The 23929-nt window shown below is 48.0% G+C and overlaps 1 protein-coding gene across 9 annotated transcripts in view; it reads left to right on the forward strand.

Moving 5' to 3' along the window:
- Positions 1-23929, forward strand: part of ncor1 (nuclear receptor corepressor 1) — a 458529-nt gene that overhangs the window by 18875 nt on the left and 415725 nt on the right. For all 9 annotated transcript variants that reach the window (XM_072470035.1, XM_072470042.1, XM_072470044.1 and 6 more), the window contains one exon: positions 8703-8882. In XM_072470035.1, coding sequence (XP_072326136.1) covers positions 8757-8882 — 126 coding nt within the window. In that variant the 5' untranslated portion in view covers positions 8703-8756. The remainder of the gene's footprint in view (positions 1-8702; positions 8883-23929) is intronic.

The following is a 23929-nucleotide window of genomic DNA, read 5'->3' on the forward strand; positions in this document are numbered from 1 at the left end:
TGCCACATTCACATCACCGAAACAACCATAAGAGTTTTCTCAGAGATTGCAGCTTCTCTTTGTGCAGCCTCACTACAGCCTTTCATACAGTTGACTAGAAATGCATCTTTTAAAAAAGATTTTAATTGAGATTTTAACAATTTTTAAAATAAAGTTTACAAACCTCCCCCTCCCTCCATCACACCAATATCAACTAAACCCCCCCCCCCCCCCTTCAACCCCCCCAAACTGTTTAAATATTTTGTTTGTGTCGCATTCTGTATTATATATTTTCAGGGTTTAAGTTCTTTACATGTTTCCATCTGGGGGGTGCCCCTCCCCATACAGGATTAGTTTGGCATGTGCTTGCCCCGGTTCTGACCTGGGACCTTTGATCCTGCTGTCGCTCCTTTCTCCGCGGCCTTGCTCTCATCTGCCCTGGCTATTTCTGCTCTTCCCCCCCCCCTCTTCCACTTGCCTCTCCTTATTCTTTGCCGCTTTTTCGGCCCCTCTGAGGAGCCGGCACGACTCCACCCTCACCCCCACAACTTTGGTCATTGTTTCAAAGAAGGCTGTCCAGAACCTGACAAGTTTGGGGAATGCCCAGAACATCTGGGTGTGGTTGGCCTCCCTGGCATGGTTCACGTTTGTCCTCCACCTCTGAGAAGAACCTGCTCATTCAAGTTCTAGTTGGGTGTGGTCTGTGCACCACTTTCAGCTGCATTAGGCTTAGCTTGGTGGATGTGGATGTGGAGTTGGCCCTGTTCAGTGCTTCGCTCAAGAATCCCCACCCTAGTTTTTCCTCCCATTTCTCCCAGGTCTCATCCAGCGGGGTGTGTGCCCCCTCTAACAGTCGCCCATATAGGTCCCCGTTGTTCCCCCTACCCAGGTTGCCCAAGTCCAACATTTCCTCTAGCATTGAATTGAATGTCTCGGTGTCTGTGGGTATCTTGTTGTCTCCTTGCAGAGGAAGGTTTTTTACTTGTAAGTGTCAGAGCTTGTTCCCGTTGGGCAGTTGTAACCTTTCTGTCAGTTCCTCTAACGTCGATAGTCTGTTGTCCCATGTAGATGTCCCTAACTGTCAGCATCCCCCCGTCCTGTCTTCACCTATTAAAGGTGGCGTCCATCGTGGCTGGCACAAACCTATGGTTGCTGCAGATGGGGGCCATGGTGAACATTTCGGTCAGACCAAAATGTTGTCTAATTTGGTTCCAGGCCTAGAGTGTGGCTACTACCACCGGGCTTATTGAGTGTTTCGCTGGTGGGGATGGGAGTGCTGTTGTGTCATGGGCTCAGAGGGAACTCTCCTCCATTCTCACCCATTCTGTTTCTGGTTACTTCACTCATCTTAATTGTCTGCACCCTCCCCAATAGGGAGAGTGGGAGTGTGTCCCACCTCTACGGGTCCTTTTTAACTTCCTCCACCAGACTGGTCAGGTTCCATTTTGGATCCGTGTCTAGTCATGAGCAATTTGGATCCCCAAGTAGCGGAATTTGCTTTGGGCATGCTTGATCAGCAGTCCCTCCAGCTCTGCTCCTCTTCCTTTCAGAATCACCGGGAAGATTTCAGTCTTCGACATGCATCTTTCTTCAACATCTCTCCTCTTGTCCAATTTGCTGGGACTAAGTTCACTTATTTCTACAGTAACCAATCTAATTGTAGTCGGAGCATCTCCAACAATAGTTTATCTTCCCATTTTCCACCATTGCTTCTGGCACCCTAAAAGATCTAGCTGGACACGGCTATTCCTCATTATGCAAGGTCATTTGCAGAGGTGAAGCCAATGTCTATATGTATGCGATGCTATCAGCTGTACCTCACCACTGCATTTCTCTTTATTACCTTTCTTTCCCTTCCCACCCCCTATCTCCAGTCCTTGTTTCTTTTGAATCTGGTCCTTTGTGCAGCCCCCCTTATTTTCTCCACTGGTGTATCTTCAAACAAAAAGACCCAATGCTCTGGCCTTTTTCCCCCAACCCCACTATCTCTCTCCTTCCGTAAGACCCATTTTATAAATCGCCTCTGACCAACGTTTTTTTTTTTGACCCTCTTAATATCTACTCTTTTGACTCAGCGACCATGTTGCTGAGACTACTCTAAGTAGCACTTTAGGAAGTTTTCTGTGCAAAGAAGTCATATAAATTCTAGTTGTTACATTTAGCTGCGAGTGCTGCTTGTTCCATCTTGAGTGGGAATACCTTACTCTAATATATTCGAACTCAGTGTGCTGCATGTACCACGTTAATTGCCCAGTTGATGTCTTGGTTTTACAGTGTTATACTGCTTTTTAAAAATAAATGTGAAATGTGCTAAAGTTTTTCTGCGATTATAAAGTTTGCCTTCTGTTCATTTAGAAACTTTTGTCAGGAAGAGGGTCAACTATTTCACTCAATGAGTAATCAAATTCCATTTCTGTTTCTTGGGAGTTTCTAAGACTTTTCCTAATATTTTGAAATTTTACTCTAAAAGTGAGTCGTTCGTGGGTCACGACCCTGAGTTTGAAAATGACTGCCTTATCGAACGCTTTTTAGAAATCCAAGTTTATAGAACATACAGTGCAGAAGGAGGCCATTCGGCCCATCGAGTCTGCACAGACCCACTTAAGCCCTCACTTCCACCCTATCCCCATAACCCAAGAACTCCTAACCTTTTTTGGACGCTAAGGGCAATTTAGCATGGCCAATCCACCTAACCTGCACGGACTGTGGGAGGAAACCGGGGCACCCGGAGGAAACCCACGCAGACACGGGGAGAACGTGCAGACTCCGCACAGACAGTGACCCAGCAGGGAATCAAACCTGGGACTCTGGCACTGTGAAACCACAGTACTAACCACTGTGTTACCGTGCTGCCCTTATTACATCTACTGGTTCTCCATTATCTATCCTGCTCATTCCTACCTCAAAGAATCTGGATAAATTTGGCAGGCATGATTTCCTCATAATGAAGCCATGCTTACTCTGTTTGATTATATCACGTATTTTTAAATGTTCTGCTATTACATCCTTTATATTGGATTCTAACATTTTCCCAATAACAGATAGGCTAACTGGACTGATTTTTTTTTTTCCTCCCGTTTTGAATAAGGGTGTTACATTGGCAGTTTTCCAATTCTCTGGGACTTTCCTAGAATTTAAGGATTCTTGTAAGATTACTACCAGTTCATGAACATCTCTGTAGTTACTTTGTTTACTATCCGAGGATACAATCAATCAGGTTCAGGGGACTTGGCCTTTCGCTCCATTAGTTTCCCAGTACTTTTCTCAAGTGATAATTATTGTGTTTATTTCCTCCACCACTTTTGCTCCTTGATGATTTAGTATTTTTGGAATGTTATTAGTGTCTTATACTGTGAAGACTGACGCAAAGTATTCCTTTAACGCCTCTGCCATTCCTGGTTCACCATTATTATTTCCCCAGTCTCATTCTCTAAGGTGTCTACGTTCACTTTGCCTCTCTTTCTTTTTATCTATTTAAAGAAGCTCTTACTGTCCGCTTTTATAATACTTGCAAGTTTACCCTCACAGTTTATCTTCTCTCTCTTTATTTTGTTTTGTCCTATTTTGTTGGTTTTTAAAACTTTCCCAATCCCCTGGTTTACCAGTAATCTTTGCCACTTGTATGTTTTTTTTTTCTTATTTTTAAAAATAAATTTAGAGTACCCAATTCTTTTTTCCAATTAATGGGCAATTTAGCATGGCTAATTCACCTACCCTACACATCTTTTTGGGTTGTGGGGGGTGAGACCCACGCAGACACGGGGAGAATGTGGAAACTCCACACGAACAGTGACCCGGGGTGGGGATCGAATCCGGGTCCTCGGCGTTGTGAGGCAACACTGCTAACCAATGCGCCACCGTGCTGCCCCCGTAATTTTTTTTTGTTAGCTTAATACTATCTTTAACTTCCTTGGTTAACCATGGTTGATTTACCCCTTCCTAGAATCCTTTTTCCTCACTGGGCAATATCTTTGTTGCGAGTCATGAACTATTTTCAGAAAAGTCTGCTATTGCTGATCAACCGTCTTTTCTGCTAAACTCCTTTCTCAGTCCATTCCAACCAACTCTGTCCTCATTCCTTTGTAATTACCCTTATTTAACTTAAGTACAGTTGTTTCTGACCCACGTTTTTCACTCGACTGAATGCTAAATTCTATCATGTTATGGTCACTGTTTCCTCGGGGATCTATTCCTCTGAGATTGATTAAAAACAATCTTTATTAGTGTCTCAAGTAGGCTTGCATTAACACTGCAATGAAGTTACTGTAAAAAGCTCCTAGTTGCCACACTCCGGTGCCTGTTTGGGTACACTGACGGAGAATTCAGAATGTCCAATTCACCTAACAGCCCGTCTTTCAGGATTTGTGGGAGGAAACCGGAGCACCCGGAGGAAACCCACACAGGCACGGGTAAAACGTGCAGACTCCGCACAGACAATGACCGACGTCGGGATTCGAACCCGGGACCCTGGCACGGTGAAGCAACAGTGCTAACCACTGTGCTACCGTGCCGCCCAAATGACCAAATCTACCTCATTACGCAGATCCAATATAGCCTAATTTCTGGTTGGACCCACAATATATTGTTCTAGGAAACTGTCCTGAATAGACTATGAATTCTACCTATGCCAATTTGGTTTTCCCAATACACACACCGATTAAAATCAGGCATTGGTAATGTACTGCCTTTTTTACATGTCCTTTTTATCGTTTGATTTATTCTCCGTACTACAGTATAGCTACTGTTAACGGGGCCAGTAGATACTCCCACCAGTGTTGTTTTCCCATTGCTTTCCCTCATCTCCATCCATTTGGATTCTACATCTTCCGATACAAGATCATTTTTTGCTGTTATACTTATTCCATCTCGTACTAACAAAGCTACCCCACCACCCTTTCCTTCTTGCCTGTCCTTCCAAAAAGTCATGTACTTCCGAATATTCCGTTCCTAGCTTTGACCTCCTTGTAACCACATCTCTGTAATGGCTATAAGATCATACCCATTAACCTCAATTTGTGATGTGAATTCATTTATTTTGTGCCAAATGCTACATGCACTTAAGTAAGAAGCCATTAATTTAGCCTTTTTACCATTCACCCCTCCCCTCCCGACCTTATTTTGCTGCTGTTTTTAATGTTTGTGCACTCTTGGGGAGTCAGGAGTTACTCGCCGCAGGATTCCCAGCCTCTGACCTGCTCCCGTAGCACAATATTTCTATGGCTTTTCCAGTTCAGTTTCTGATCAATGGTAACCCCCAGGATATTGATTGTGGGGATTCAGCGATGGTAATGCCATTGAATGTCATGGGGTGACGGTTAGTTTCTCTCTTGTTGGAGATGATTATGGCCTGACACTTGTGTGGCGCAAATGTTACTTGCTATTTGTCATCCCAAGTTTTGATCTTGTGTAGGTCTTGCTGCATCTGGGCATGGAGTTGCGAATGGTGCTGAACACTGTGCAATCATCAGCGAACATCCCCACTCCTGACCAGAAACAATTATAATTCAGGAAATGGAAGGGAATCCATTTACAATCACCAGAGCAGTAGTACTGCGCAAGTTGTTCGAACTGCAGGCTGACAAATGCCTGAGTCCTGATGGCCTTCATCTTCGCATTTAAGAAGAAGTGGCTAGTGAGATAATTGATGCATTGGTTATAATTTTTGGAAACTCCCTAGATTAGGCGACGGCCCCATTAGCTTTGAAGATAGCAAATGTAACTCCTTTATTCAAAAAGGGGGAAGACAGAAGGTGGGAAACAACCGTCAGTTAGCTTAACATCTTTCATAGGGAATATTTAGGAAGCAAATATTAAAGAAGCAATAGCAGGGCACTTGGATAAGTTCAAGGTAATCAGGTCGAGTGAACATGGTTTTGTACCTGGGAAATCATGTTTAAACAACTTATTGGAGTTCTTTGAGGAAGAAACATGTGCTGTGGATAAAGGGGAACCTGTGGCTGTGACGTCCTTAGATTTCTAGAAGGTATTTGATAAGGTGTCACATCAAAGGTTTTTGTGGAAAATAAAAGCTCATGTTATATAGAGTAACTTATTGGCTTGGATAGAAGATTGGCTGGCTTGCAGGGAGTTGGCATGAATGGATCTTTTTCAGGTTGACAAACTAACGAGGGTGCGTCGCAGAGATCCGCGCTGGGACCGTAACTGTTTACAATTTATGTAAATTACTTGGATGAAGGGATGGTTGTCAAATTTGCTGATGACACAGGTAGGAAAGTAAATTGTAAAGAGGACATAAGGAGGCTACAAGAAAGTTATAGATATGTTCAGAGTGGGCAAAGATCTGGCACATGCAGTATAATGTGAGAAAATATGATTATTGTTTTGGCAGGAAGGTTAAAGCGAAGTATATTGTCTAAATTGTGAGAGACTGCAAACTCTGAGATGCAGAGTGATCTGGGTGTCTTAGTGCATGAATCGCAAAGGCCACATCTGGAATACCGTGTACAGTATTGGTCATCTTATTTAAGGAAGAATGTAAATGTGTTGGAACAATTTAGTGAAGATTAACCAAACTAATTTGCTGGAATGAGTGGGTTGACTTGTGAGGAAAGGTTGAACAGGCTAGGCTTGTATCCACAGGAGTTCAGAAGAGTAAGAGGTGACTTGATTGAAACATATAAGATCCTGAGGGGTCTTGACAGACTGGATGTGGAGAGGATGTTTGCTGTTGTGGAAGAATATAGAACTTGGGGCCACTGTTTAGAACTAAGGGGGTTCATTCATTTGAAACAGCAGTGAGGAGAAATGAATTTTCTGAGGGTTGTGAGTCTTTGGAACTCTGAAAAGGCTGTGGAAGCAGAGTCTTCAAATATTTTTGAGGTAGATGGATTCTTGGTAAGCAAGGGGGGAATATATTATCGGGCAGACAGGATGCAGATTTGAGGTTACAATCAGGTCAGCCATGATCATCTTAAGTGGTGGAGCAAGCTCGAGGGGCCAAATGAACTGCTCCTACTCCTTGTTTGCATGTTCATATGATGGAAGGAAGACCATTGATGAAATAGCTCTGGACATTACCCTAAAGAACTCCTCAGTGATGTCTTAGAGCTGAGGTGACTAACCTCCAACAACCATCTTCCTTTGTGCTAGGCATGACTCCCAACAGGAGGAGAGTTTCCCCCTGATTTCCATTGTCTCCAAAATATATATCTATTTCATCCCAGCTACTTTATAGGATTACTTTTCTTTTAAGAAAAATATAATGGACGAAGATGCTACACTGACGGAAGCCATGGCTGCCTGTGACACACACAAGAAATCTCTAGTCTGCAAAAAATCACATAGCCTCGTTATCTCTAAAGAAACACAAATGCCCCTGATTACTGTGGAAATCAAATCTAAGGAAATGCACAAACGCCCCTGCCTACTGCAAGATGAATTCATCTAACTCTATGTGCTTCTGCCATTGTGAAAGTTAGTGCAACTGTTAAACTGGATTACGTTGCATCAGCTTCAGCCTGCTAACCTCTTTAAGAAATACGCCATTGGACTTTTGATTCTGGACTTGAAATTTATAAAATAATTCTTATTTTGTTTGTGGTGTTTGTCCTGTACCTCTTTCCTTCCCTTATCCCCATTTTATTGTGTGAATGACCGGGGGTCACGCAGTGACATCCCCTCCCCACATTTGTGTGTGGGGGAAATAAACTGACCTTCTGATTTTTAGACTTTGCTGTGGTGTTATCAATAGGTGATTGGATCCTCTAAAACTGAAGGTTTGGGAAAAACATGCCACCACTTATAAAAAGGAAAATCAAAAATCAAAAGCACCTTTCTGTTTACAAATGGGTGGTAAGAGAAGAAATCAGGGCTGTTTTAAATTAAACCCCCACCTGTCCATAGCAACTCTTCAAAACCTGTTGAAATAATTCCAATTGTTATACACCCAGTTACATTAACCATTTAAATGCACTGTACTGTGTGTGTTACAAAGTCAGATAATTACAGCTTCACTGAAATGGGAGGGGGAGCTGAAACAGCAACACAACTTGTGTTTAATATGAGAGGCGCATGTCTGTCTTGGTGGGATAGTGATTTCTACAGTCAACTGGTCAAATTGCTTATCAAATCTAGACAACTGCATGAATATTATTACCTGAATCTGAAGATGGGTGTCCAGACTTGTGAAGGATTGCCATTGGTAGGAAACTCCTCAACTTCTGCTTTACAATTAATTGCAACTGTGCCATGCCTTTGTACTCTTGATCAGTTCTACCTGCTTAAACAGGTAAGTAAAAGTAAAATTGGCGTAGTTCCAGATGACCCTTGAGGGGGAGAGCTGACTGGTGGTGATTTAACCTGAGGATCGCCGCACTTCAGGCGAGGGACAAGGTTGAGAAGCCAGGGCCTTCATGAATAACCTCAGCCGTTACGGGAATTGAACCCGCGCTGCTGGTCTCACTCTGCATCATGAACTAGCTGTCTAGCCAACTGAGCTAAGCCAAAGCTACCAAAGTAGTGCTAGTGAGAACATCAAATCTACTGTCGGAAATATCAGGTGTAAGCTGGTTGTTTAACATGCTGCACCAGAATCGAATATTGAATCATTAAATGTATGTAAGAAATGTCTTTGCTGGCAATCGGAGCCTGAAATATATAATAGAGGAAATTTGGTTCCTTTTGATGGTATGTTGGGAAAACGAGTGAAATGGTGTTGCCAGGACCAGTGTTGTCATATTATCTTTCTTGCATTTTTTTCTCAGGTGGTTTCCGAGGAACATGATCAAATGGTGGCTTGATTCCTAGTCAGCATTCGAATGACTGATTGTCCAAAAATGTCAAGTTCAGGTTACCCCGCAGGTCAAGGCCCCTTTGGTGCAGAAGCTAACCGATACCCAGGTCATGCCATTCAGTATACCTTCTCCAACAGCAGGCATCAGCAGGTAGGCTCATTGCATTTTGTTGCTGTTGTGTGTGATGTGCTATAGGTTTGTCTGTTTCAGCTTGTGTCTGATTGTTTAGCTAATTCCATATTGAACAGTGTTGAAATACTATGCATGGATTGATTCTGTTACTTTGGTGGTACAGGTGAGTGTTGCTAAGAATACTACTTGATAAAAGGACATAACGTGAATGATGTGACAGTCATAAAGAAGAATATTTAGAAAATGTAGTGATGTTTTGAGAAATTATAACCTAGACTTTCTGGTGACCAGAATACAGCATTGGTTGTTGAATCACAGAAAATCAGAAAATACAGTGCATAAGAGGCCCTTCGGTCCATCAAGTCTGCACCTACACACGAAAGACACCTGACTTACCTACCGAATCCCATTTGCCAGCATTTGGCCCATAGCCTTGAATGTTATCATAGATCATAGAATTTACAGTGCAGAAGGAGGCCATTTGGCCCATCGAGTCTGCACCGGCCCTTGGAAAGGGCACCCTACCCAAGGTCAACACCTCCACCCCATCCCCATAACCCAGTAACCCCACCCAACACTAAGGGCAATTTTGGACACTCGGCAATTTATCATGGCCAATCCACCTAACCTGCACATCTTTGGACTGTGGGAGGAAACCGGAGCACCCGGAGGAAACCCACGCACACACGGGGAGGATGTGCAGACTCTGCACAGACAGTGACCCAAGCCGGAATCGAACCTGGGACCCTGGAGCTGTGAAGCAATTGTGCTATCCACAATGCTACCGTGCTGCCCCTTATGACGTGCCAAGTGCTCATCCAGGTACTTTTTAAAGGCTGTGAGGCAATCCGCCTCCATCACCCTTCCAAGCAGTGTATTCCAGACCGTCACCACCCTCTGAGTAAAAAAGGTTATCCTCAAATCCTCCCCCAAACCTCCTGTCCCTCACCTTAAAAATGTGTCCCCTCGTAACCAACCCTTCCAACTGAGGAGAACAGCTGTTCCCTATCCACCCTGTCCATGCCCCTCATAATCTTGTACATCTCAATCAGTTTGTCCCTCAGTCTTCTCGGCTCCAGCGAAAACAATCCAAGCCTATCCAACCTCTCTTTATAACTTAAAAGTTCCATCCTAGGCAACATCCTGATGAATCTCCTCTGCACCCCCTCCAGTGCAATCACATCCTTTGAATCACCCAGTCACTGCCCTCTTCAAGAGCAATTAGGGATGGAAAATAAATGCGACCTAGCTAACGATGCCCACATCCCGCGAATTAATTTTTAAAAAAAGTTCCTGGTGCTTATTTAACTGCCTTGATGATGAATTTTCCAAAATTTATACCCAAACTAGGATGCATTCTTTTCTCCTAATTTGCCCCTTCAGAAGACTGTGCGAAAGGGAGAAAGAGGGGGCAGGAAGAATATTTGTGTCTAAATGGACCATGCTGAGAGTGGAAATATGCACCTACATTCGGGGAGTCACTGGACTAGTTACCCAGAGACCAGGATAACACTAGAGACCCCGGTTCGAATCCCACAAAGGCAGGAAATATGAGTTCAATAAATATCTGGAAGTAAAAGTCTCATGATAACCATGAAACCATTGTCGATTGTTATAAAGACTTAGCTGGTTCACTAATGCCCTTTAGGGAAGGAAATCTGCCGTCCTTACCCGGTCTGGCCTACATGTGACTCCAAGCCCACAGCAATGTGGTTGACTCTTAAATGTTCTCAATTCAAGGGAAGTTAGGTTTGGGCAATAAATGCTGGCCTATATCCCATGAATGAATAACAAAGGCACAGAAACATGTGCACACAGTCTATATATCATGATGCTCCTGCTGTATGGCATGTTTGTACTACTGTTTCATGGCTTAACGAGGTTCCAACTTCATTTTTAGGTATGTTTGGTGCTGCTATTGGCATGCTGTTCTTCACTCTTTATTAAAATCAGTGATGGTCCTTACCTCATGGGGAGGTGGTGGCATAGTGGTATTGTCACTGGACTAGTAAACCAGAAACCCAGGGTAATGCTCTGGGGTCCTGGGTTCGAATCCCGCCACTGCAGATGGTGAAATTTGAATTCAATAATAAAAATCTGGAACAAAACATGTAATGATGACCATGAAACCAATCCCGATTGTCGTCAAAGACCATCTGGTTCACTAATGTCCTTTAGGGAAGGAAATCTGCTGTCCTTACCTGGTCTGGCCTACACGTAACTCCAGGCTCACAGCAATGTGGTTGACTCTTAACTGCACCCTCAATGGACAATAAATGTCTCACTGATCATCAACCATTTTTTAAATTGTAAAAATGAGGAGGAGCTATTGACCCCAAAAGAACTCCAGTAATACCTTTAGAATTAACAAAAATAAGTTTTATTAAAAAATAGTTAAGCCAGTTAAGATTAAAGGTACACCGTTAAAACAGTCTTACAAAGCAACCTGCCAAAAATTCTGCTTGGTGAAAGGTACACAGGTAAACTACCTTTTTGCTGTTAGTTTTAGTAAACTAACCCATTATAGATTTTTACCAATAATAATCCAGTAATACTACCCAAGTCAAGGAATTGTTGTCATTTTAATAAAGATGTACCACACAACTTCTCAAACACTTTCACTCTGATGTTCCCAATGGTGGGGGAGTGTGGTCTCAGGATACAGGGAGAACCATTTCGGACTCCGATGAGGATAACTTTCTCACCCAGGGAGCGGTGAGACTGGAATCTGCTACCGCAGAAGGCAGTTGAGACCAAAACAAAGTAATTTTTCAAGAAGAATTTAGATGCAGCACTTGGGGTTAAAGGGATTAAAGGGTATGGAGGGAAAGCAGGAATAGATTACTGAGTTGGATGATCAGCTATGATCATAATGAATGATGGAGTAGGCTTGAAGGGCCGAATGGCCTCCTCCTGCTCCTATTTTCTATGTTTCTATGAATTTCAAAAGGAGGTCCAGAAACAAACGTTTTCAAAAGCAAAGACTCTTCTGGCTTAACATTGGGTGGCTGCCTCCAATTCAAAACTTTTACAACAGCTCACAAAGGAGTTGGTCCTTCGGGCTTTCACCCACAACCACACCACTCCGTTAAATATCCGTCTTTAATTATCTATTTTCCCCCCCCATCTCCGGCTCTATTGTCCTGAAACATCTCTTTGAACTCAACTTCTCCAAATATCAAATTTTTTCATGTTTTCTATTTTGCCTCCACTTTTGGGTCAGTAAAATTTAATATCGCCTCCTCTGTTTACTCATGCAACTTCTGTAAGTTGTAAATGTTCCTTGTCACCTCTCCCTTTTGAAATTCAACACTCAAACCATGTTTCCCACTTATCTCACAATGCACATTTCAACTTGTAACTCAAACTCACCACAGCCTCTCATTACAAATGCTTTAACCCAACCTTTTACTTGTTAATCCTCACTAACAACCTGTCTGTAGTAACCTTCCCCCTGGCTAATTAACCCTCAACACACACGCATGCATGCACACAGAGCTTTCTTTATCTACACAGGTACCAATATAATCCTAAAAGATATTTAAAAAAATCTTTCATCACAATAGACACACCAAGGATCTATGTTGCTTCAAACACAGAACGAAAGTTCCCAGCACTGTCAATATAGGCCGTTAGAGTTTTCATAGAATTTACAGTGCAGAAGGAGGCCATTCGGCCCATCGAGTCTGCACCGGCTCTTGGAAAGAGCACCCCACCCAAGGTCAACACCTCCACCCTATCCCCATAACCCAGTAACCCCACCCAATACTAAGGGCAATTTTGGACACTAAGGGCAATTTATCATGGCCAATCCACCTAACCTGCACATCTTTGGACTGTGGGAGGAAACCGGAGCACCCGGAGGAAACCCACGCACACATGGGGAGGATGTGCAGACTCCACACAGACAGTGACCCAAGCCGTGAATCGAACCTGGGACCCTGGAGCTGTGAAGCAATTGTGCTATCCACAATGCTACCGTGCTGCTATTTAGGAGTATAGTTACTCCTATCTGGAGTAACCAAACTGTCGCTGGATTAGTAGTAGTTTATTTAGCCCCTCCAGCTTGTTCCACCATTCAGTGAATTTTTGGCAAATTTGTGAACTAACACCCAATAAGAGAGCCAGTCTCTTCAACCCCCTCCCAAACAGCTGACTGTAACCAAATCTTTAAAATGTGGTATAAATAAACCCCATTGTGGAACCGCTCACTTGTACCCCTGAAAATAAACTTGACCTTCTCCAATACAAGAACTCCCATCAAGTCCCCCAGTCACACCGAGGCACAGGGCGGAGAGGCTGGCCTCCACCCACACAGGACCCGCCTGTGTAATTCATGAGGTGAAGGCTGAAACATCTGCCCCGCTCTGGTCGGCTACTCCAGCAAGTCCGACACCTCAAATATGGCCATAGGGGACTGGGTTCCAAATCCATGTGCAAGATCACTAACGTAGTGCTGAAAAACGACCTCCAAAATCTCTCCACCTTTGGGCAGGACCAGAACATGATTTTCCAGACCCCTGCCACAGCAGGGGCAGCACGGTAGCATTGTGGATAGCACAATTGCTTCACAGCTCCAAGGTCCCAGGTTCGATTCCGGCTTGGGTCACTGTCTGTGCGGAGTCTGCACATCCTCCCCGTGTCTGCGTGGGTTTCCTCCGGGTGCTCCGGTTTCCCCCCACAGTCCAAAGATGTGCAGGTTAGGTGGATTGGCCATGATAAATTGCCCTTAGTGTCCAAAATTGCCCTTAGTATTGGGTGGGGTTACTGGGTTATGGGGATAGGGTGGAGGTGTTGACCTTGGGTAGGGTGCTCTTTCCAAGAGCCGGTGCAGACTCGATGGGCCGAATGGCCTCCTTCTGCACTGTAAATTCTATGATAATCTATGATAAGCACTCGTAAATGTTCTCCACTCCCCCCAAACAACCAGCTCATCCTCGACTTCGTCAGGTGCGCCCTATGCACCATCCTTAGCCGTATCAGCCCAGCCTCACGCACAAGGTTGAGGGGTTCACCTTCAACAGCACCTCAACGCCTCTTCCAGCGTTACCCCGAGCACCACCTCCCACTTGACCTTGACCTCCCCCCTTGACACCTCCGCCAGCATTCTCCCATAAATCAGCGAGATGACCCCCCCCCCCCCCAAACAACCCCTCCAACAACCAAGAAAGTGGCGCCAAAGAAAAAGTCGGAAAACCTTCTTTGCAAAGTCCCGTACCTGCATATACCTACAGGCCTCGCCCTGTGGAATCCCAACCTTCTCCAACCTCCAAACTCGGGAACCGCCCGTCTAGAAATAAGTCCTTCATCTCCGTCATCCCCTTCTCCTCCCACCCTCAAAACCCAGCATCCATCCTTACTGGCTCAAACACATGATTCCCTCCGGTCGGCATCAACATCGACCCCACCCTACCCTAAAGTGCTGCTGAAATTGCCTCCATATCTTTCGTGTGGCCACCACCACCGGACTCCCTGAATACGTCCCTGGGGCGAATGGGAGCGGCTTCGTTGCAAGCACCCACAACCCTGACCCCTTACAAGAGCCTGCCTCCATCTCCACTCACAAAGCCTCCGGCTCCTTACCCCAACCCTGCACCTTCTCAGCATTTGCTGCCACAGATTGGGAAGGGCCAGACCCCCTGCCTGCCAGCCTCTCGAAGCACCGTCTTCCTAATCCTTGCTACCTACTGCCCAAACAAATACCCACAACCTCCCCCTCCCCCGCCCTGTCCACCCCCCTGAAAAACTCGCTGGGCAAAAAGACCGGCAGGCATTGAAACAAGAACCAGAATCGCGGCAAAACATTCATCTTTGATTGCCCGCACCTGTTGCTAACTTTTGGTTGGCTCTTAATTTGGCTCTATTTAATCACGTTTGCTCAAGAGTCGTCAGGTACCTTTCGACACCGCCACAAGGTTCAGAACCGAATACTGATCAATGACTCGATACACCAGTTAGTAAGTTCAAAAGCAATGCTCATTTATTTACACACAGTCAAATCTACTCATGCATAAACTCTACAAACTAAACTACCACTGTTAATAAAGCCTATACTTAGCTTCGGGCGCCCACTCAGCCAGAGGAACAATGGCCGTTGCTCGGTTCTGAGGCTGCTGGGTTGAGCTTCAGGGTAGCAACTAGGAGCGTCTATCTCGTAGCGTGCGTTGACTTGGGACTTACTTGGTCTGGTGCAGCTGCTAGGCAGGTCTCTCTCTTCGGTGAGAGCCAAAGCCAAAGGAGGAAGATTCTCCCTTGGGTGATACCTCTTATACTGAAAAGGGCTTTGCGCTCTTTTGGGCGGGCCTTGAACTTGGCCTCAACTAATTGTTTCTTTCTCAATCAGTTGTATCGATTTTCCTCCAATAGAGGGGTGGTTCCCTGATCGCTGGGCGTGTCCTGGTGACTGTCAGTCTGCTTTGTCTTAGCTTCTTCTGGAGTCTGTCCTAACACTGTGTATCTAAATGTTTCCCTTTTGTCCCCAGAGATGGTATGTAGACCGTTGTCTGAGCGTTTAAGGTTCTAATCAACAGACAGAGCTTGCACCTGCTTGTTTCTTAGCATTGTCCAATTTTCCCTGCAGTCTTTGCAAGTGTCCATTTTGTAATCAGGACATGGCCATCCCAGATGGCTACACATCCCTCCTTGTGATCCTCAACGCGAAGCGTGAAGGATCACATTACTATGGCGTCTTCATCCTCTGATCCCCGGGGCACCCATGCTTAGGCTCTACACTGGCCTATCAAATGCAGCACAATTTTACTTAAACCATTTTAAATACATTCATTATCATTAAATTCTACGGGGCGCTATGACATTAATACATGCATTACGGAAAAATATAAAAACTGGAACCTCTAACTATTCTCAATAAACTATCCTCATTCAAACAATCCAAAAATAATCTATACATCTTAAACATCAAAATAGCAGCACACACATTTCTCTGGCCTGGCAGTCGGACACAGGTTTACATCTCTTTATTCCATGGCTAGTTATCTCGGGGTTCCGTGTATTGCAGGGGTGAGAGTCATTTACGGTTTGTGTGGTAGGGGTCAAGGGGATAGCGTCCGCGCGCAACTGAAGGGATCCCGCTAAGATCCATGTGAACACTAAGGCTGTCTTCAGCTTTGTCGGACTTCTTTGTCTTCCTCTGGGGTTCCTGAGGTTCCGGAGTTCTGTGAACACAAGCATAATTTCTGTTATTATCTTGTTTAAGATCTCGCATGTCTGTCTGCCCTTGGGACTTCCGGGTGCGGCTATGCAGAGCTAGGTCGCATATTCGGCAGCTCCCGCTTGGAACAGACTTTTAGGCTCTTTTACAGGGCCCCCACGGCATTTGTTTGACATTTCCCGGTGTGGGAAGAAGGCTGCAGCATTCCCCTGACGGTGTCCCCCAGGAGTGTTGTGTCTTTTGGCTACCAGACCCGGCAGAAACAGTGAAGGATTTGGCTTTAACTGCAGGATAAACAGAGCCTCTTCCAGCATGCAGGCGGGGGAAGGGCAAGCTTAAAGCTGCAATCTGGCTTGACTCTATCAAAGGTGAATTCTAGCAGCAGAGGGAACAACTGTGAAAAGATCTACCAGGGCCATTGAAGAAGCAGGGACGAGGCTTCTGGTGGCGGCCATGGAGGAGTAGGTCGCGCATTCGGCAGCTCCTGTCTGGAACCGACTCTCAGACCTTTTTCAGGAGTTTCCATAGACTTTTTGGGGCAGACTGGTGAAGCAAACACTGCCAACTTCTATGAGACGGACCAGAAGTGTAACGGCCAAAGGAGCGGCACTGGAGCAACGGGAGAAGCGAGGGAAAGAAAACAAAATGGCGGCGGCCAGGGACAAAGGGGAGCTGCAGGAGTTCATCAAGCGCTGCTTCGAGGAGCAGCGCGAGGAGATGCGCAAAGAGATGTTGGCGCCTATGCTTTCGGCAATTGAAGGACTCGGGATCACGCAGAAGGCCCACGAAGCTAAGATCCAGGAGGTACAGAAAAGAGTCAGTCAGAACGAGGACGAGCTCGTGGGCCTGGCGGTGAGAGTGGAGCAGAACGAGGCGCTACACAAGAGGTGGGCGGGAAGACTCGAAGACTTGGAGAACAGGTCGAGGAGAAAGAATCTGCGAATCCTGGGTCTCCCTGAGGGAGTGGAGGGGGCTGATGCCGGGGCATACGCGAGCACGATGCTCGAGGCGATGATGGGCACGAAGGCCCCTTCGAGGCCGCTGGAGTTGGACGGGGCACATCGGGTGCTGGCGAAGAAGCCACATGCAAATGAGCCGCCAAGGGCGATGGTGGTGAGGTTCCACCGGTTCACGGACAGAGAGTGGGTCCTGAGATGGGCCAAGAAGGAGCGGAGCAGTAAGTGGGACAATGCAGAGATCCGAATATACCCGGACTGGAGCACGGAGGTTGCAAAGCGGAGAGCGGGTTTCAACCGGGCCAAAGCGGCGTTGTACCGGAAAGAAGTGAAATTCGGAATGCTGCAGCCAGCGCGACTGTGGGTCACATACAAGGGCCAACACTATTACTTCGAAACGCCTGAAGAGGCGTGGACCTTTGTACAAGCCAAAAAGTTGGACTCTAACTGAGGGTTTGTGAGGGTGGGGGAGATGTTTTGGGGTTTGATGTGTTGTGGTTGTTGTATATAGGGGGTCAATCATGCGCAGGAAATGTTACATGGGCTGGGGGAGAGAGACAAGGCCGCGACAGGAGCTGCGCCAGAGGGGGCGGAGCGGGCTTTGGAAAGTGCGGAGTTTTTTCCCACGCGCGGGGAGAAAGGCGGGAAGGGGAATGAAGGAATGCATATGGATTGGGAGACTCCCACGTGGGGAGGTCAATGGGACGGCGGGGGAAGCCGGGGTCAGCAGGCGTCAGCTGACTTACGGGAGTGACATGGGGGGAGCAAAAAAGCTAGACGGGGGTCTAGCTGGGGGGGGGGGTTGCTGCTGCACTGGCCGAAAGGGAATGGGACACAGAAGAGGTGGGGGACTGGACGGTGAGGGAGGCGTGGACACGGGACTGGCCCAGAAAAGGAGATGGCTAGTTGGCGCGGTGTGTGTGGGGGGGGGGGGAGCCCCTCCAATCCGGCTGATAACGTGGAATGTGAGGGGCCTGAATGGGCCGGTGAAGAGGGCTCGAGTGTTCGCGCACTTAAAGGGACTGAAGGCGGACGTGGCCATGCTCCAAGAGACACATCTGAAGGTGGCGGACCAGGTCAGGTTAAGAAAGGGATGTGTAGGACAGGTATTCCACTCGGGACTGGACGCGAAGAATAGAGGGGTGGCAATATTGGTGGGAAAGCGGGTGTCATTTGAGGCCAAGACTATTGTAGCGGACAATGGAGTGCGATATGTAATGGTGAGCGGTAGGCTGCAAGGGACGTGTGTGGTGTTGGTAAACGTATACGCCCCGAACTGGGATGATGCAGGATTCATGAAGCGCATGTTGGGGCGCATTCCGGACCTGGAGATAGGAGGCCTGATAATGGGAGGGGACTTCAATACAGTGTTGGATCCAGCACTGGACCGCTCCAAATCAAGAACTGGAAAGAGGCCGGCGGCGGCCAAGGTACTTAGGGGGTTTATGGATCAGATGGGGGGAGTGGACCCATGGCGGTTTGCAAGGCCACAGGCCAGGGAATTTTCTTTCTTCTCCCATGTACACAAAGCCTACTCCCGGATAGATTTCTTTGTTCTGGGTAGGGCGCTCATCCCGAGGGTGGAAGGGACGGAGTATTCGGCTATACCCGTTTCGGACCATGCCCCGCACTGGGTGGAACTGGAGCTGGGAGAGGAGAGGGACCAACGCCCGTTGTGGCGGCTGGATGTGGGACTGCTGGCGGACGAGGTGGTGTGTGGGAAGGTGAGGGGGTGTATCGAAAGGTACTTGGAGGCCAACGACAACGGGGAGGTGCGGGTGGGGGTGGTATGGGAGGCGTTGAAGGCGGTGATCAGGGGAGAGCTAATTTCCATTAGGGCTCAGAGGGAGAAGACAGAGGGTATGGAAAGGGATAGGTTAGTGGGGGAGATTTTGAGAGTGGACAGGAGATACGCAGAGGCCCCGGAGGAAAGATTACTTGGGGAAAGACGACGGCTCCAGACGGAGTTTGACCTGTTGACCACAGGGAAGGCGGAGGCACAGTGGAGGAAAGCGCAGGGGGCGACCTACGAGTATGGGGAAAAGGCTAGTCGGATGCTGGCACACCAGCTCCGTAAGAGGATGGCAGCGAGGGAAATAGGGGGAGTCAAAGATGGAAGGGGAGCCACGGTTCGGAGTGCGACGAAAATAAACGAGGTATTCAAGGCCTTTTATGAAGAGCTGTACAGATCACAGCCCCCAGCGGGGGAAGAGGGGATGTGACGATTCCTAGATCAGCTGAGATTCCCGAAGGTGAAGGAGCAAGAGGTGGCTGGTTTGGGGGCACCAATTGGGTTGGAGGAGCTGAGCAAGGGTTTGGGGAGCATGCAGGCGGGGAAGACCCCGGGACCGGACGGATTCCCGGTGGAGTTCTACAGGAAGTACGCAGACCTGTTGGCCCCGCTACTGGTGAGGACCTTTAATGAGGCAAGAGAGGAGGGGACCCTGCCCCCGACAATGTCGGAAGCGACGATTTCTTTGATCCTAAAGCGGGACAAGGACCCACTGCAATGTGGATCGTACAGGCCGATCTCGCTCATCAATGTGGATGCAAAGTTGCTGGCAAAAGTGCTGGCCACGAGGATCGAGGACTGTGCCCCGGGGGTAATCCACGAGGACCAGACGGGATTTGTAAAGGGCAGGCAACTAAACACCAATGTGCGGCGGCTCTTAAACGTGATAATGATGCCATCGGTGGAGGGAGAGGTGGAGATAGTGGCAGCTATGGACGCGGAGAAGGCCTTTGACCGAGTAGAGTGGGAGTACCTCTGGGAGGTGCTGCGTAGGTTCGGGGTAGGGTTTATCAATTGGGTTAAGCTCCTTTACAGAGCCCCGATGACGAGTGTAGTGACGAACCGGCGGAGGCCGGAGTACTTTTGGCTGTACCGAGGGACGAGGCAGGGGTCCCCCCTGTTGTTCGCGTTGGCGATCGAACCATTGCCCATGTCATTGAGGGAGTCTAATAAATGGAGGGGGGTGGTCTGAGGGGGAGAAGAGCATTGGGTGTCGCTATATGCGGATGACCTGTTGCTGTATGTGGCGGATCCAATGGAGGGGATGGTGGAGGTCATGCAGACTCTAAGGGAGTTTGGGGAGTTTTCGGGCTATAAGCTCAATGTAGAGAAGAGTGAGCTCTTTGTATTACAGGCGGGGGACCAAGAAAGAGAGATAGGGGACCTACCGCTGAGGAGGGCGGAGGGGAGCTTTCGGTATCTGGGGATCCAGATAGCCAGGAGTTGGGGGACCCTACATAAACTGAATCTGACGAGGTTGGTGGAGCAAATGGAGGAGGATTTTAAAAGATGAGACATGCTACCGCTCTCGCTGGCAGGTAAAGTGCAGTCGGTCAAAATGGTGGTCCTTCCGAGGTTTCTGTTTGTGTTTCAGTGCCTTCCCATCGTGATCACTAAGGCCTTTTTTAAGAGAGTAGGCAGGAGTATTATGGGGTTTGTGTGGGCGAATAAGACCCTGAGAGTAAGGAGAGGGTTCCTGGAACGCAGTAGGGACCGAGGAGGGTTGGCGCTGCCAAACCTGGGGAGCTACTACTGGGCAGCAAATGTGGCGATGATCCGCAAGTGGGTTATGGAGGGAGAGGGGGCGGCATGGAAGAGGATGGAGATGGCGTCCTGTAAAGGAACGTGCCTGGGGGCGTTGGTGACGGCACCGCTGCCGCTCTCGCCGACAAAGTATACCACGAGCCCGGTGGTGGCGGCAACGCTAAGGATCTGGGGCCAGTGGAGACGGCACCAGGGTGCAGTGGGATCATCGTGTGGTCCCCGATCAGGGGTAACCACCGGTTTGTCCCGGGGAAGATGGACGGGGGGGTTCCAGAGCTGGCATCGGGCGGGGATTGGAAGAATGGGGGACCTGTTCATCAACGGGACGTTTGCGAGCCTAGGGGCACTGGAGGAGAAGTTCGAGTTACCCCCGGGAAATGCCTTTAGATATATGCAGGTGAGTGCTTTTGTGAGGCGACAGGTGAAGGAATTCCCGTTGCTCCCGGTTAAGAAGTTCAAGATAGGGTGATCTCGGGTGTATGGGTCGGGGAGGGTAAGGTGTCGGGAATACACCAGGAGTTGAAAGAAGAGGGGGAAGCGCTGGTAGAAGAGTTGAAGGGTAAATGGGAGGAGGAGCTGGGGGAGGAGATCGAGGAAGGTCTGTGGGCTGATGCCCTAGGTAGGGTTAATTCCTCCTCCTCGTGTGCCAGGCTCAGCCTGATACAATTTAAGGTGGTCCACAGAGTGCACTTGACGGGGGCGAGGTTGAGTAGGTTCTTTGGGGTAGAGGACAGATGTGGAAGGTGCTCAGGGAGCCCGGCGAACCATGTCCATATGTTTTGGTCATGCCCGGCACTGGAGGGGTTCTGGAGAGGAGTGGCGGGAGCAATATCTCAGGTGGTGAAAGTCCGGGTCAAGCCAAGTTGGGGGCTAGCAATATTTGGACGAACCGGGAGTGCAGGAGGCGAAAGAGGCCGGCATTCTGGCCTTTGCGTCCCTAGTAGCCCGGCAAAGGATCTTGCTAATGTGGAAGGAGGCGAAGCCCCCCCAGCCTGGAGGCCTGGTTAAATGATATGGCTGGGTTCATAAAGTTGGAGAGGATTAAGTTCGCCTTGAGAGGGTCTGCGCAGGGGTTCTACAGGCGGTGGCAACCGTTCCTAGACTACCTCGCGGAGCATTAGAGGAAGGTCAGTCAGCAGCAGCAGCAACCTTGGGGGGGGGGGGGGGGGTGGAGGGGACGTCCTGGGAGGGGAGGGGAGGGTGGAGGGGACATCCTGGGGGGGGGGGGTGGAGGGGACATCCTGGGGGAGGGAGGGGGGAGGGGGGGAGGGGGAGGAGGGAGGAGGGGGGGGGAGGGAGGGGGGAGGAGGGAGGGGGGGGTAACGTCCTGGTGGGGGGAGGGGGTGGAGGGGACGTCCTAGGGGGGGGGGGGGGGGACTGCCTGGGAGGGTGGATGAGCAAGAGATAACATGAAGGGTTGGGGAAACTGGCGCATACGGGTGAGGGCCAGTGTTCCAAAGCTGTGTAAATATATCATTTTGCCATGTATATATCTTGCTCTGCGCGATTTCTCGTTTTGTTTTTGTTACGAGGGGGGGGGGGTTATTGTTTGTATGGGAGAAAAATTGTGTTAAAAAACTTTAATAAATATATATATTTTTAAAAAAATGTCTGTCTGCCTTTTATTGCCAATTTCCCTTTATAATTGGTCACCATCTGTGACTCCCTCATTTTTTTTTTTAAACGGAATATTTGGACAAGACATCTAAGAAAAATGCTGCCGTACTGCGAGCCGTCTCGCAGCCTGTGTGATTTACCATCCCAGTGTTTGAGGATGTAAATACCATAGGGAAGCAACCTAAGGGTTGCCGAAACCCTTGTTGTGGGCAGCACGGTAGCATTGTGGATAGCACAATTGCTTCACTAACTTGATAGAGTTTTTCGAGGAGGTCACTAAGATGATTGATGCAGGTAGGGCAGTAGATGTTGTCTATATGGACTTCAGTAAGGCCTTTGACAAGGTCCCTCATGGTAGACTAGTACAAAAGGTGAAGTCACACGGGATCAGGGGTGAACTGGCAAGGTGGATACAGAACTGGCTAGGCCATAGAAGGCAGAGGGTAGCAATGGAGGGATGCTTTTCTAATTGGAGGGCTGTGACCAGTGGTGTTCCACAGGGATCAGTGCTGGGACCTTTGCTCTTTGTAGTATATATAAATGATTTGGAGGAAAATGTAACTGGTCTGATTAGTAAGTTTGCAGACGACACAAAGGTTGGTGGAATTGCGGATAGCGATGAGGACTGTCTGAGGATACAGCAGGATTTAGATTGTCTGGAGACTTGGGCGGAGAGATGGCAGATGGAGTTTAACCTGGACAAATGTGAGGTAATGCATTTTGGAAGGGCTAATGCAGGTAGGGAATATACAGTGAATGGTAGAACCCTCAAGAGTATTGAAAGTCAAAGAGATCTAGGAGTACAGGTCCACAGATCACTGAAAGGGGCTACACAGGTGGAGAAGGTAGTCAAGAAGGCATACGGCATGCTTGCCTTCATTGGCCGGGGCATTGAGTATAAGAATTGGCAAGTCATGTTGCAGCTGTATAGAACCTTAGTTAGGCCACACTTGGAGTATAGTGTTCAATTCTGGTCGCCACACTACCAGAAGGATGTGGAGGCTTTAGAGAGGGTGCAGAAGAGATTTACCAGAATGTTGCCTGGTATGGAGGGCATAAGCTATGAGGAGCGATTGAATAAACTCGGTTTGTTCTCACTGGAACGAAGGAGGTTGAGGGGCGACCTGATAGAGGTATACAAAATTATGAGGGGCATAGACAGAGTGGATAGTCAGAGGCTTTTCCCCAGGGTAGAGGGGTCAATTACTAGGGGGCAAAGTTTAGAGTAGATGTACGAGGCAAGTTTTTTACGCAGAGGGTAGTGGGTGCCTGGAACTCACTACCGGAGGAGGTAGTGGAGGCAGGGACGATAGGGACATTTAAGGGGCATCTTGACAAATATATGAATAGGATGGGAATAGAAGGATACGGACCCAGGAAGTGTAGAAGATTGTAGTTTAGTCGGGCAGTATGGTCGGCACGGGCTTGGAGGGCCGAAGGGCCTGTTCCTGTGCTGTACATTTCTTTGTTCTTTGTTGTTGTTCACAGCTCCAGGGTCCCAGGTTCAAATCCGGCTTGGGTCGCTGTCTGTGCGGAGTCTGCACATTCTCCCCGTGTGTGCGTGGGTTTCCTCCGGGTGCTCCGGTTTCCTCCCACAGTCCAAAGATGTGCAGGTTAGGTGGATTGGCCATGATAAATTGCCTTAGTGTCCAAAATTGCCCTTAGTGTTGGGTGGGGTTACTGGGTTGTGGGGATAGGGTGGAGGTGTTGACCTTGGGTGGGTTGCTCTTTCCAAGAGCCGGTGCAGACTCGATGGGCCGAATGG

Source organism: Scyliorhinus torazame, chromosome 12 (assembly GCF_047496885.1).
Source record: "Scyliorhinus torazame isolate Kashiwa2021f chromosome 12, sScyTor2.1, whole genome shotgun sequence".
NCBI lineage: Eukaryota > Metazoa > Chordata > Chondrichthyes > Carcharhiniformes > Scyliorhinidae > Scyliorhinus > Scyliorhinus torazame.